Source organism: Microcaecilia unicolor, chromosome 1, assembly GCF_901765095.1.
Source record: "Microcaecilia unicolor chromosome 1, aMicUni1.1, whole genome shotgun sequence".
NCBI classification, from domain to species: Eukaryota; Metazoa; Chordata; class Amphibia; order Gymnophiona; family Siphonopidae; genus Microcaecilia; species Microcaecilia unicolor.
In genome coordinates, this window is record NC_044031.1 from 216,517,727 (window position 1) to 216,533,822 (window position 16,096).

At 44.2% G+C, this 16,096-nt stretch overlaps 1 protein-coding gene across 2 annotated transcripts in view; it reads left to right on the forward strand.

Moving 5' to 3' along the window:
• The window catches only part of LIMD1 (LIM domains containing 1), a 226,931-nt gene that overhangs the window by 185,481 nt on the left and 25,354 nt on the right, over positions 1-16,096 (forward strand). For both annotated transcript variants that reach the window (XM_030204291.1, XM_030204299.1), the window contains one exon: positions 8,326-8,388. In XM_030204291.1, coding sequence (XP_030060151.1) covers positions 8,326-8,388 — 63 coding nt within the window. The remainder of the gene's footprint in view (positions 1-8,325; positions 8,389-16,096) is intronic.

The following is a 16,096-nucleotide window of genomic DNA, read 5'->3' on the forward strand; positions in this document are numbered from 1 at the left end:
CTCCGAGCCTGTAAATAGTGAGCCAGCATAGCACTTGATTTATTGGCAAATTCAAAATATTGTTGCTTAAGCTTAGTTCTCATAAAATCTACTTCCACTACTACTACTTATTGCAGTATTCCCCTCTCACTTTTTTAAGATCCTCCCAGATCTGCGATGTAGAGTTCCGCTTATGTTGGTTTTCTAAGCGCAATAGTCATATGTGCAAGCTGAGTGACTGTTGCCCCCTTTCCCTTTTCTTTCGTGCCCCCCCCCCCATTTAATCACAGTCCCCCTCACTACTACCCTCAGAGCGTCCCATAGTACACCATCAGTTACTTCTCCATTGTTGTTAAATTGACAAAATTCCTGTATATTAAGCTTAATCTCTTCCCACACTCTCTCCGCCCCCAGTAGTGATTCATTAATTCTCCAATATCCCCGCCGCTTAATATGGCCCATCCTGCTGTCTAATCCACACTGGAGCATGATCCGAGATTTGTATGTTCCCAATATTAGCTTCCTCCACCATGTGCCATCCATTTTGGTGGACCCATAGCCCATCTATTCGAGTATAGGTTTGGGCATCATGTGAGTAAAAAGTATAATTACGTTGCACTCCATGTATCAATCTCCAGCAATCTACCACCTCTAAAGCCCGTAAAAAATGCAATAGTGCTTTGCGATTGGGACCACTATACTGCCCACCCCCAGTGGAATGATCCAGGCATGCATCAGGGGCAACATTAAAATCACTACCCACCACCACCTGTCCCCTGACAAATCCCTGAATCTCCCCTAGCAGGGTTTGAAAAAACAAAATCTCCTCTGACCCACATTCAGGGCATATAAATTAATCAATGTAAGTTCCTTGCCCTGCAATGCACCTCGCAGGGCTACACATCTTCCACTTGAGTCCCGAAACTCCTGCTGTATAATGAACCCACAACTCTGCCTAATTAGGATAGCAACTCCCCCAGTCCATTTAGCTCCTATTCCCTGAAGAACCACCACGTCCTGAAAAGGCCTACGACATAGTATATGGGCATCTCACAATCTCAAATGTGTTTCTTGCAAGAATGTCACATCCCACTGCAATCTGTTCAGCTCCTTAAAAACCAAACTACGTTTCCCCTGATTATTAAGCCCATTTACATTCCAAGTCCCCACCATTAGTAACTCCCCCTCCCTAACCCCCCCCCACCATCCACCCTAGATTGCGCCCAAATGTAGTCCCCATTACTCCCTTTTTGTTGATCATGTCCCCTCCTCTGCCCCCTGCCCCAGATCCTACCCATATCCACTCTTTCCCTTCCTCTCCCATCTGCTGATCTCTTCCCTGTCAGATCAGCCATTCCCAGAGGAATAAACTCACTTTCCCGCAGGCTTGAACCTCTCTAGCCCAATTCTCGAGACCCCCCCCCCTGCATACGTATTCCACTAATTAGAAAAGAAAGACGGAACTCCAAAAGACAGCCGGCCTGGTTGAAAAGTGAGGTGAAGGAAGCTATTAGGGCTAAAAGAAATGCCTTCAGAAAATGGAAGAAGGAACCGTCTGAAAATAAAAAGAAGCAGCATAAGGAGTGTCAAAGCAAATGCAAGGCGCAGATAAAGAAGGCCAAGAGGGATTACGAAAAAAAGATAGCATTAGAGGCAAAAAAAACATAGTAAAAATTTTTTTCAGTATATTAAAAGCAGGAAGCCGGCAAAAGAATCGGTTGGGCTGCTGGATGACCGAGGGGTAAAAGGGGCAATCAAGGAAGACAAAGACATAGCGGAGAGATTGAATGAATCCTTTGCTTCGGTCTTCACCGAGGAAGATTTGGGTGGGATACCGGTGTCGGAAATGATATTTCAAGCGGACAAGTCGGAGAAACTTACTGACTTCACAGTAAACCTGGAGGACGTAATGGGGCAGTTCAGCAAACTGAAGAGTAGCAAATCTCCTGGACCAGATGGTATTCATCCTAGAGTACTGATAGAACTGAAAAGTGAGCTTGCGGAGCTACTGCTAGTGATATGCAATTTATCCTTAAAATCTAGCGTGGTACCGGAAGATTGGAGGGTGGCCAATGTAACACCCATTTTTAAAAAAGGTTCCAGGGGAGATCCGGGAAATTATAGACCGGTGAGTCTGACGTCGGTGCCGGGGAAAATGGTAGAGGCTATTATTAAAAACAAAATTACAGAGCACATCCAAGGACATGGATTACTGAGACCAAGTCAGCACGGCTTTTGTGTGGGGAAATCTTGCCTGACCAATTTACTTCAGTTCTTTGAAGGGAGTAAACGAAACATGTGGACAAAGGGGGAGCCGGTTGATATTGTGTATCTGGATTTTCAAAAGGCGTTTGACAAGGTACCTCATGAAAGGCTACAGAGGAAATTGGAGGGTCATGGGATAGGAGGAAAAGTCCTATTGTGGATTAAAAACTGGTTGAAGAATAGGAAACAGAGAGTGGGGTTAAATGGGCAGTATTCACAATGGAGAAGGGTAGTTAGTGGGGTTCCTCAGGGGTCTGTGCTAGGACCGCTGCTTTTTAATATATTTATAAATGATTTAGAAATGGGAGTAACTAGCGAGGTAATTAAATTTGCTGATGACACAAAGTTATTCAAAGTCGTTAACTCGCGACAGGATTGTGAAAAATTACAGAAGGATCTTACGAGACTGGGAGACTGGGCGGCTAGATGGCAGATGACATTTAATGTGAGCAAGTGCAAGGTGATGCATGTGGGGAAAAAAGAACCCGAATTATAGCTACGTCATGCAAGGTTCCATGTTAGGAGTTACGGGCCAAGTAAGGGATCTGGGTGTCGTCGTCGATAATACACTGAAACCTTCCGCTCAGTGTGCTGCTGCAGCTCAGAAAGTGAATAGAATGTTGGGTATTATTAGGAAAGGTATGGAAAACAGGTGTGAGGATGTTATAATGCCGTTATATCACTCTATGGTGCAACCGCACCTTGAGTATTGTGTTCAATTCTGGTCGCCACATTTCAAGAAAGATATAGTGGAACTGGAAAGGTGCAGCGAAGAGCGACTAAAATGATAGCGGGGATGGGACGACTTCCTATGAAGAAAGACTAAGGAGGCTAGGGCTATACAGCTTGGAGAAGAGATGGCTGAGGGGAGACATGATAGAGGTATATAAAATAATGAGTGGAGTGGAACAGGTAGATGTGTAGCGTCTGTTCACGCTTTCCAAAAATATTAGGACTAGGGGGCATGCGATGAAACTACGGTGTAGTAAATTTAAAACAAATCGGAGAAAAAGTTTCTTCACCCAACACGTAATTAAACTCTGGAATTCGTTGCCGGAGAACGTAGTGAAGGCGGTTAGCTTGGCAGAGTTTAAAAAGGGGTTAGACGGTTTCCTAAAGGACAAGTCCATAAACCACTACTAAATGGACTTGGGAAAAATCCACAATTCCAGGAATAACATGTATAGAATGTTTGTACGTTTGGGAAGCTTGCCAGGTGCCCTTGGCCTGGATTGGCCGCTGTCGTGGATAGGATGCTGGACTTGATGGACCCTTGGTCTTTTCCCAGTGTGGCATTACTTATGTACTTATGTACATCACTCCTTACTCTCCTCTCCACACACACTACACACACCCCCTCACCATCCATGCATTCATCCAAACGGCCCATCACCCTTACCCAGTCCTTATATGGATTTCCAATAATTTCCCAAAATGAGTAACATCCCCTCAACTCTTCCCAATAACATCAAAACATTTTCTGTCCTCCAAAATTCACCCCATATTCACCCACCCTCTTCCCCCCAATCCACAACAGATCCACATGCAAAGGCACCAAACAAAAAAATAAAAGGGGGAGAGGGGAGCGACGAGCATCAACCCTCTGATATCATCTTGTCTACAGTGTCCTCAATGTTCAATAAGACTGCCAAGTAATCCTTGATAATGGACACTCCTCAAGAGACATGTTTGTATGATTTCTTCCCTCGATCCACACTTGCTGCTATGCCGAATCCGCTCTGGGTGTCATAGAGGACACCATTTGCTTTGTCTGTTCAGGAATCCCAATACACTCCAGGGATCTCAGTTGTCCATGCTTCATCTGGGGTCTTCACTTTATGCGATTTGCCTTCCACAGTAAGCCACACCACAAGCAGAAATAGCCACCTATATCGAATCCCCTTGGGCCTCATGAACTCCGTGACCTCTCAAAAGGATCTGCGTTTCTGAAGAGTAGACCATGCCAAGTCCTGGTACACCCCAATCGTACAATTTTTCCAGAGAATTTCCTTCTGTTGCCTTGCTTTAGCTAGGATCCTCTCCTTGGTGGGATAGTCTGCAAAACATACCACAATGTCCCTCGAGGTGGAATCTCATTGGGGGCTCATAGCCCGATGCACTCTCTGAATTGGAGCTCCACCTGTGTTCCCTCACCAGCTGGATTTAACAAATATGAGCAAAACTCTTTGATTACTGCTCACAGTTACTGAAAATATCCATTTCCGGATTCCTTTAAATCTCAATTACATCGTCGAGACCTGTTTCCAGATCTTCCCACTGCTCTTTCAGTTATAGTATTTCATAGTATCCGTAGTCACGGTTTTGTGAAGCGTTCCTATATCTTTTTTAAGAGTCCCGATCCTATCCTCCACTGCACTTATTCAGGTGCCCAATTCTCCGATTCAGCTTTTATATCTTTCAATGTATTTTGTACATCCTTGCGTACCCCCGCCAGGTCGGCTTTCAAATCTGGAACCAGCCTACCATATCCGACTAGTTGTCTCTCCAGCGCCCTCTGAGCCTTCATTACAATGTTTCTCCTCTGAGTCAGAGGGAATCGACACCGTCTTTTTTACATTCGACCCTGTCCCCGCTGGATCTGACTTCTGTTTCTCGCTCTGTTCCACCCGAATATCGAAACCTTTCCAAGCTCTTTCTCGGTGGCAATGACTCTGGGACCTCTCCCCCAACAGTTCCAACCTCGATATGCTTAGGAATGTCTCGGGAATTGCTTTAGTTTTCAATAACCCCCGCGGAGCCTCTCGACTATGCTTCCATCCCGGACAGTGATGTCACTTCCTCCCATGTGTTTGATTTCCTTATACATCTAGGCTGTTCTACTTTACCTTATTTTATGTGTTATGTTTGCCTTGCTTCATCTAGGTTAGACTGTATAGCTAGGCTGCCTGTTTTCCTTTCTGTGCTGTTTGGCTACCCTTTTAGCCTTGCTACTAATAAAGCTGCCTCAGTTCATCTCCACTTGTGGTCCAGTCCAGTTCTTGGGAGTACTCTTAGTTCTGAGGGGACTCGGTCTACCTAGAGGTGGTTGAGTGATTCTCAAGGGCTCACAAACGTCACAGCCCAGAGAGGCAGTTGGAATATCAGACTGAGGCTTGGAACACTCATTGGTTGAATAGTGAATACCATCCTAAAAAAAACTCGGGAGGCTGTTGGGGTTGGGAGGAAACAGAGGGCTTTGAGCAAGTCAATAATAGCATTGACTTGCGGGTACGGGTGGGGGATGGAGGAAAATTAATTGTGGGGCTAGAATGGATCTTAGCTGGCATGGGTGGGTATGGGTTAGATTTAAGTGGGGATGGTGTGAAATTTCAGTCTCTGTGCACCTCTCTACTTCAGGAAAGCAAGTTTAATTTGAAGTACTGTATTTTTGCATATATAACACGTGCATGTTATATGCCTGAGTGCATTATATGAGTTTTTTACATTGACATGCAGTTTGTTTGCATTATGGATCAAATTCTATAAATGGCTCAGAGAAAAAAAACATACTAAGCACTATTCTATAAACAGCGCTGAACATTAGGCAGCATTTATAGAACAGTGCTTAGCACCAAGTTCCATGCCTAACTTTAGACCCGAGGATTTACACCTAGTTCAGGTTCTATTTCACACCTTCTGTGTATAATTGTGAAAGTGAGGGAATGTTCATAGGTAAATCCAGAAAGGATCTGAGTGCTTGGAGAGGACTGGTTTTGCAGTTGAAGGAGGCAAGGTTAGTTGTCACTGAGGGCCCAATGCACTGAAGTCCCTGTTAAAAACCATTGCATTTAGATCCTTAGTAGAACGCAATGATGTGGAAATCGCGAACAATGCTCAAAGGAAATCGCAGGTAAATGAGCTGCACGCAATTTCAGCAAGCAACTCGGTAGGGAAAGCACCTAGCACATGAGCAAATACGTTTCTCAGTAAGTGTCCCTGTTTCTGCTCTTGTGCTAGGGCTGGTGTACTCTTTCCTTTCTCCTGTAGTACTTGATGGCTCTACTGTCCCCTTATCTCCTTTCCTTTGCAGTGCTCTGGTGCTGGCTCCACCTTCTTCCTGCAGGTTACTTGCCTTCTCTCTGCCCCCAATAATTTTGCTTGGGAATCTCTTCCTTGCTTAAAGGTCCCCCCCAACTGACATCATAGGGGCTTTCCCCAGCTGAATGGCTGTCTGCTTGTTTACCTCTAGAGTTATATACTGATGCCGACCTGGGCGCTATTATTTACTGAGGCTTTTGGCACTTGAAGTAGGGAGTGAGGTTTGTATGGTGTTCCCTTAAACTAATTAGGTGATAATTATTGGCAATAACAAGCACAATTAGGAATTATGTGCAGATCTGCCCTATTCTATAACATGTGCGCCTAAATTTCATAGAGCAACTCCAAAAAGGGTGTGGCCATGGGAGGGGCATGGGCGGGCCAGGGTGTGTCTCAGAATTTGGGTGTAACGTTCTAGAATACTGTACCTGCATTGCGGCCCTAACTGCCATTGGTTGGGCGCCAGCACTTATACCAGCCTTTGGCAGGCGTAATTGCTTGTGCCCAAAGTTAGGTGCAAAATGCACGCTAAGGTAGTATTCTGCAAAGGCCATCCTGCGCAGAGCACCCTTCGCAGAGTATTAGCATAGTGCGGATCATCTCGACTCCTAACCTTGGGTGCCATTTACTGAATTCCCCGTCAGTGCCAGCCCCTCTCTGAATTCCGGCACTGAGAATCTGGATGTTGGGTGGAAAATGTATGTTATCCAGGTATGACCTATACTTTGTGCCATACACAAGTCATTAACTGGACATAATTAAGACTGCATTATATGTGGCCCAACATGCCCCATTAGCTATCCAGGCTGCATGACTGAATATGTGCAGTGTCTGGATAACTTCTGGTTCTGCCCTAACTCCACCCTGAAACCACCCCTGAATAACCCTGGCATTAACCGAATAGTATCAAACAACAAGGAGTGGGAACTGGATCAGGCTCTTCAAGAACAGCTCAGGATGCCGGAAATGGATGTTTATTTAAGCTGACTCGACATGGAACCATGTTTCGGCACATGTGTGCCTGCCTCAGGAGTCTTGATACGTATATCTGATAATCACATTTATCGTTGATGATGATGCTTGTGAAAAGAGCATGAGCTAGTCTTTAGAAAGACTGTTGGTAAAAGAAATAATCGTTAAGTAGCATGTGAAATGTTGATATTGTGCTGAAATGTCGATAGCATGCCCCATTCGCTATTCAGGCTGCAGCACTGAATAGCTGCAGTTTCCAGATAACTTCTTGGTCTGCCCCGACTGCACCCCGAAACCACCCCTGAACCGCCCTAGGACTAGCCAAATAGTGCCACAGCAGTCTGCCCAGATAATAGCACTGTCTGGGTAAGTGCTGCTTAAAATCTGGGTGTGGCCACATCAGGAGCCTCTCCTTCCCGGATAAGTCCCTCTCAGTATGTATGTGAATATGTTCATAGATATATAGAAAGATATACGTTTTCTATAGACTAATATTTGTGAAGGACTGGGACTTACTTGATCAGTGAAATGCAGAACTCTCATGCAGAACTCCACAATATAGAAGGCCTGAAATCACCATCTGCGGTTTCACAGAGTCAGGGAAGTGATGGGAGAGTGGTCAGCAGGCTGCCACTGCAGTTTGTCATAGGTGCAGCACTGCTCCCCCATCTCCATGTAGTTAGGGCCACAGACTTGTGAAAAGTCTCTGACCTCTGTCCACTCTCCTCTATCAGTCTTTGAGGAACAGATCATCACTCTTGCAGTATATTGTGGTTGGGTTGGACAGGTTCTGAAGGTGGAAGCACCTGTCTACATGGGCAAGTGTTTCCCTGATTAATCCTAATGCTTTCTAGCCCAGCCTGTTCACCACAGTACTCGGTAAGGGACCAGTGATCTCCTCTACTTTCCAAATCCAGTATGCTTGCACCCTCAGAATCCTGCTCAAAAGTGTCGCAGTTGTATAATTGGTTGATATCCTCAGTGCCTCACAATGCATTGCTTAAAAAGATAAAAGAAAAAAAACATTAGAACCTGTTTCTTGGAACCTAATAGTCTTTTCTTTGCTTATAGTATTCTGGATTCCAGCAGTCGGCAGACAGGTGTTTCGTCTGTGGACATTTGATCATGGATATGGTAAGTGAAGCGTTCGAGCAACAAAGAACTTTGTTCATTGACATGTTTTCCCAGGGCGTTGTACTGCTGACATATCCATTATATTTCAGACAGGGGCGAGGCCAGACTTCGGCGGGAGGGGGGTCCAGAGCCTGAGGTGAGGGGGCACATTTTAGCCCCCCCCCTCCAGCGGCGCTGACCCCCCCCCCCCCGCCATTGCCGACCGGCGCCACCACCACCAACAACATTGACCCCCCCCCCCCCTGCCGATGACCCTCTTGACCCTCCCTCCCGCCGCCAACGTCACCTACCTTTGCTGGCAGGGGACCCCAACCCCCGCCGGCCGAGGTCCTCTTCTTCCGGCACAAGGCTTCATTCTGTTTCTGAGTCACAGAAACAGAAAGAAGCCTTGCAGATCAGCTGATGGGGACAAAGAGGTAATGCTGGAAAAGGGGGAAGATGGTAACAGGGGTAATGCTGGAAAAAGGGGGAAGATGGGGACACAGGACAATGTTAGAAAAAGGGAGAGGTGGGGACACCAGGACGGCAGATGCTAGAAAGGGGGAGATGAGGAGACCAGGTAGGCTTGTGCTGAAAAAGGGTCGAGATGGGGACACAGAAAGGGCAGATGCTGAATTTGGGGGTAGAATAGGGACAAGGGGCACAGAAGGGAGATGCTGGACAGGACAAATGGTGGTGCAGAGGAAAAAAGGATGGTGCACTTGGAGACAGAAGAAATGTCAGATGGGTAAGAGACCCTGTAAAGGCAGAAGAAACAGAGAAAACAGAAAGACAGTGAGACCAAAAAATGAGAAAATAAATTGTTCAAACAACAGTAGAGGGGTCCGAGTGCATTTTCTTAAGTCATTTTGGATGTACTGCAGCACAGATTTTGATGGGTAGAATCAGGGACTGCAAATCCCACATGAATTTGGGATGTGAGTTCACACTAGGACTGGTTGAAAAATCTCCCTTCTGGAACTGGATCACTTGGCAGCTCTATACACAGCTATTTGATAGTGGGGACATAAAACGAAAGATCAGTGCCAAACAGATGTAGAGAAGGAAAGGAAGAAGACAAGAGGCAAGAGAAGAAATGGAAAGGCCAACCTGGAAAAGAATTTGTAAGGCCAACTCATGGAACATGGAAGAAAAGACTGGGACCAGCCAAATTTTCAGACAACAAAGGTAGAAAAAAAATTATTTTTATTTAATACTTTGTAAGGACTGAGATGTACCTGCTTTGTAAAATGTACATTTTTTTTCTATTTTTATTTGCAAAGGACAGGAGAAAATGCATTTCTGTCTCATTTTTTACCAGTATTGCACTGTTAGTCTGGCTTCTTTGGTGGGGGGGGTCTCTATTTCAATTTTTGTTGTTTTTTTTTTGTGGCTCACTATTCTGCATTAAATTGGTAGCATGGAATATTGTCACAATTTGGGTTTCTGCCAGGTGCTTGTGACCTGGGTTGGCCACGTTGGAAACAGGATACTGGACTAGCTGACCCAGTATGGCTACTCTTATGTTATATAGATGAGGGTCTGTCCATGTTCTGCATGAGTGACTGAGGTGAAGGATTCTGCCAGCATGTAGTATCTGTATAGGAGTGTGTAACAGTGCAGCTTGTTCCAGTTTCCCAATAGTGGTGCTCCACAGCCCAGTGTAATATATATAGCACTGTCTTCTGATTAGGTGGGTTAGGGCTGTTATGGTGTGGTAAGTTTTGTGTTCTAGGGCAGTCCTGGAGTACCCCCTTGCCAGTCAGGTTTTCAGGATATCCACAATAAATATGCATGACATTGATTTGCATACTGCCTCCATTACATGCAAATCTTTTTCATGCAGATTCATTGTGGATAGCCTGAAAACCTGAATGGCAAGGGGGTACTCCAGGACCACCTAGGGAAACACTTCTCTAGGTTCCACTGTAATATTTATAGCATTGTCTTTTCATAGGTGGGTTAGGGCTGTTTTGGTGTGGTAAGTTTTCAGTATAGGTTTTGGGTTTGCAGGGGTTTGTGTTATTTGAAAGTAGGCTCTGGGGCAAGGACCACCAAAGGTCACCCAAGATAAAAATGCTCAAGATTAGTGTTCTTCACATCCTGTAGAGTCACCACACAAACAAAAGCCCATCTGATTTAAACAAGGTGTCTGACAGTGGAAGAACTGGGTGTGAAGTGATGGTCACGATTTTAATATTTTTATTTGAAGTTAAGAAGTGCCTGCTCTGGCCTGTTCAGGGACCTCTTCTGCATCCTGCCTCCTGATGTAACTTACTGTTTCCTTGTAGGCAGGATGCAACAGAGACAGCCTGTATTAATCAGTGCCCACAACAGCCCCTGAGCAACAACACAGACACTGCTGTCTAGCTGACACCAACCGGCGCCTGTTTTATAAAAGTCTGCTCCCCCTGAGATCAAAACCTGGCTACGCCTCTGAATATAGTTTAACCACTTGTGTGTGTGGGGGGGGGTGCTTCTATGTGAGTTTTCAAAATATCTCCCATATATTTTTTAAATAAATCCCTAGGTGGCAAATGAAAAACACGAGGGAATTTCAGTAATCTGAAGTTCTTCCTTCTCAAATTATTTTCTAGTTGTTTCGGCTTCTAGTGAATGTTTATACAGTCCTGGACAATTGCTTTCTTCTCTCCATCAACTCTGTTTCTAACACAGATGCTTAGTAGACACAGTTTTCAGTTCTAGCTCCACTTGGTAAACTCTTGTACTCACAGTTGATTTCAAGACGGTTATTGCCTTCCAAATGGCCTCCGGAGAGGTCGAAGGTGTTAGTTTTCCTCCATCTCGATTTTTGGGTAATCTGGCCCTTTGCTCTAACTTCAAACTCTGCTATTCTGAGGCTGAGACTAGTAACAGTATCACTGTAGTACTTCCAGGGTCAGGAGAATCCCGCGCTCCTTCCATTACCACCTTAGAGCCAGATCCAAGACTGAAGTCTAAAACTGCTGCTGTTTCCCTTCCCAAGATAGTTATTCCAGGGAGATTCTCCTCCCACCTCCTTGGCAAGCTTACAGCGATTGGCTGGGGGGAGTGCAGTTAGGTGGTCCCAACGAGACTTCCTCAAGGCTGGGGAGACCTCCTTCTCCTACCCTGCCAGCAAGAAGCCCTCCACTTTCTCCTTGGACCTAAATAAGTCAAGTAAACTTTTTTATTGGTGTTTGAGTTAGTCTTCCTTCACCTGTCTTTTTAATCATGCCGGCTGTCATTTGGCCTTCCTTCCACCTTTTATAATGGGCTTCCAGGATGGTATTTTTGAATACTGTCCATGCCTGATGTAAGTTTTTGCCCTTTGCAGCTGCTCCTCTAAGTTCCTTTTTTTTTAACCATTCTTCTCATTTTATCATAGTCTCCTTTTTGAAAGGTGCTATCCCATGTCAAACATTAGCATGCATTAACACAACCAGCATGGTAAAAATCCCGCACCAGGTGCTTAACACCTGAATGAGCATTGCATGGGCATGCAAATACTGGTGCAGTAGAGCTATCAGAAGTCGTATAGTGCAGCCGCATTGGGCTACTCCTCGTTTCCACATCCTCTCCCTCGAGTCCCCCTGATCTGACATCCCCACAAATCACAAGACCTTTCATCAATAATCAAGATCCCTCTACCTGACCTTCTCCCCTAACCTCTCCTAGACACCCGGGAATTACCCAGGGGCCATCCATGGTGAGCAAGTGGGCTTGGGCAGGAATGCTCCCCTTCCATTCCTAGCCAACCTGGCTCTGAGTTCAAATATGGCAGCCATTGCCCCCTAACAGTAGCACCAAAGCCAAGCCAGTCAGGAGTGGAAGGGGAGCACTCCTGCTGAGGCCCACTAACCTACCATGATTGGCCCCTATGTAACTTCTGGGTCCTTGGGGGAGGTCTGGGGGTGGGGAAGGGTCTTGATTATTGGGGAAAGTCTTGGTCTTTGGAGGTGCTTGATTGGAAGGTCTTGATTATTGGGGAAGCGGAATTTGTATGGGAATTATGATCGTTTGAGGGATGGATCAGCTAGCTGTGCCACTTTGGCAGGGGGCAGTGCACAGTTCTGTGTGGTGAGCATCTGCCCTGTGCAGTAAATGCCAGGCAGATGCAGGGTATTTCCCATGCACTTAACATACAGGCTTTGCATTTACAGCACCTTAACTTTTGTAGATAGGGTTTGATAAGTGCAACACTTAACCACACTTTAGTAAACAGGCCCCTATTGTGCCTGAATGTAACTTGTCTCGCTACTGAGAAAAGGTGTGATCCAAATCTCTTTACCTCTTACCCATGAATTCTCAAAGGGGAATTACTTCTCTTTGAAATTTGTCCAAGGAAAGAGTATGACCAAAACTTTGCACCACTGTTTTTGCAGATATGTTTTCTGGCCAAAATAGTTTGTGTGAATTTTGCAAAAATAAAGCTACTTGTGTGGTTGCTTCATCCCATCTAACCCTGCTCCAGGAATGCCATCACAAAAATGCAGGTGAAAGAAGAGTGGAACAAGATGCATACTTTTACCTGTGTGGAGAATAGACAGTCTTCAGAAAGTCTGTTCCCTCAAGTAAATAACCATTTTCACATTTAAATGGCTCTTCAAAATTGGCCTCTTAAGATGCAAGAATCTTAAACCCCAGCTAGTGGAAAAGGCTTTAAGCACGGTGAGACAGGAGGGTCATCCTGACCTGGCTGACCTCCATCTGGTGGCAACATCAACAAGATGGGATTGCAACTTCAAAGAGCAAAATTTGTACACTGTTTTCAGGTTTTAAAAAGTTTTTATAAGCAGCCAGATATCCACTCTGTATTTTTAACAATAAAATTTAGAAGAGAAATAAGCATTTTTAGGTATAACTTGTCTGGAATGTTTTTACGTTTGGGGAGCGTGCCAGGTGCCCTTGACCTGGATTGGCCACTGTCGGTGACAGGATGCTGGGCTAGATGGACCTTTGGTCTTTCCCAGTATGGCACTACTTATGTACTTATGTACATTACTTGTTTTCCTAGATTGATATTTTAATATTTAAAAACCCATAAGTGTTGCTTTTGTGATTGTGTAGAACCATTTCTTGTTCCGCAGCTGGTTGTCAGCAGCCTGGCCCACGGTTTCCTGGGTCCTGGCGATAGCTTGCTCTGCATCTGTTTCTGGAATATAGCTGAGGCCTGCACTGCGCCTTTCCTTCCGGTTTGGAGGTGAGCCTCCAAGTTGTTAGTTCCAGGAGGGAGACTTTTTGGCAAGTCCTGCTTTTGCATTTACATCCCAGATCAGCATTGTGGGCCCCATAATGCTTCACAGTAGGAACATTATAAATCCAGGATTGATCTAAAATCTCCATGCTGGAACTGGCTAACCTAGTGGCCCTATGAGAAGTAACCAGCGAAGCACCCCTGCACCATCATCCTCAGCCACTGCTGTAAAGTGGAAACCACATTTTAAAACAACATCATGAGGATAATTCTACAACGGGGCACCTGGTAGGAGCCTATTCTATAAAGAAATGCAGGTGCCTCCTTTCCTTTATAGAATACTAGCCTAAGCGGCTATATATGTGCTTAGCATTGAAGTGTGAGCACTTAATGCCAGCCATAGAGTCGGTGTAAATGTTAGTATCTAAATGCCGGGATACAGTGTACGCCATACACGCATAAAGTATACTATTCTGTAATTTCTGTATGAAAGTGTGAGTCCCTACCGTTATTGCTTTTTTTGTTGTTGTTTTTTTTAATTTATGACATGTTTATCCTACATTAGCCCAAGAAGGAGCTAGGGTTTAATGTGGCTTATATGACAAACATTAGTTAAATGATACAAGTTTAGGTTTGTAAACAGATTGTAAAATACATCATGTACGTCTAGTAGCGCTATAGAAATGATAAGTAGTAGTAGTAAAGCTATTACAATGACTTAAGATGAACACATATAACGTATGTAAATGATTATCCTGGGATACAGCACTTCTTAGAGGAAATGTATAAAATGAGCAGATAGACTGGAAAGAAGGTTATGGTATTGATTAAATTGGGTAATCAGACTATAGTTGGGGATGATTAGGTAAGGACTCGATTAACCAGGAAACAATATGGAATTAAAGGAGAATAGAGTTTAGTAGAATTAGTATCAGAAGTAGATTATATTCAAATAAATTCTTTACTTGTCATTTTGAAGCCTACTGAAACTTAGCCTTTCAGAAAACAATCAACTGTACGTTTAATTATTTTAGGTAAAGCGTTCCGGATTTTGGTGCCTTGATATAAGAAATTGGCAGTATGAATTGTTTTGTAGCTCACATTCTTATGTACATTTCCTTTGCAAATATGCACCATATAAGTTAAACAAGAATTTGCCGAATAGTACTTAGGCAGAATTTTGGCATTTATATACATTTGTATAAATTAGTCTTCAGTTTGTACATAATTAGCTTATTCAAGTGGGAGAAATGTTCCCGTAATATTGGTGATAAGTTCCTGAATTTCTTTCCAGAAGGGTTGAATCCTAGGGCCGTTCCACCACATATGATCAAAATCTTTCAGTGATTTCCTGGTTCTTTATTTGGGATGTTGTATGATGTCATTCCTAAAACCATCAAAAGTCTTCACCCAGGCTGTCTAGGGCAATTGTTTTCCAAACCCATCAGTCAGATTTTCAGGATAGTTGCTGTAAATATGCAGAAATGTGCATGGAATGGAGACAATGTGTGCCAAGCTATCATGAAAAATAACCCCCAAATTCTGTAAAGACCGCCCAAATTTGGGCAAAATCCTGAAATGCACGCACAACTAAATTGGGCAGTGAGTCTATTAACGTCAATAACTTTGCGCTAATGATCAATTATTGATGTTAATTTTGACCCACATAAGTACATAAGTATTGCCATACTGGGAAAGACCAAAGGTCCATCGAGCCCAGCATCCTGTTTCCAACAGTAACCAATCCAGGTCAGCAAGATCGCAAAAATGTACAAAACATTTTATACTGCTTATCCAAGAAATAGTGGATTTTTCCCAAGTCCATTTAATAACAGTCTATGGACTTTTCCTTTAGGAAGCCGTCCAAACCTTTTTTAAACTCCGCTAAGCGAACCGCCTTTACCACATTCTCTGGCAACGAATTCCAGAGTTTAATTACACATTGAGTGAAGAAATATTTTCTCTGATTCATTTTAAATTTACTACATTGTAGCTTCATCGCATGCCATCTAGTCCTAGTATTTTTGGAAAGCGTGAACAGACGCTTCACATCTACCCATTCAACTCCACTCATTATTTTATAGACCTCTATCATATCTCCCCTCAGCCGCCTTTTCTCCAAGCTGAAGAGCCCAGCCGCTTTAGCCTTTCCTCATAGGGAAGTCGTCCCATCCCCTTTATCATTTTCGTCGCCCTTCTCTGCACCTTTTCTAATTCCACTATATCTTTTTTGAGATACAGCGACCAGAATTGAACACAAGGCCCTTCATACTGGAAACTCAAGCTATCTTGCTTCTTTAACTAGTCCCTTGTGTGCCAACACACTCTTTACATTCTCTGAATGACCATGAGTTGGTGTTTTCAAGTCCCAAGCATGCAAGATGGGAGGAAATGAGAAAAAGTGGGGGATTTCTTCCTAGCCCCCGCTCTATGGAGTAGCTTGCCACTTACTCTGCACACTGAATCTTCACTTGCGGATTTCAGGGCTGCCCTTAAAACTTATTTTTGTCAATTTAGCCTTTGAATGAGTTTCAGATAGGTAATTTTCATTGT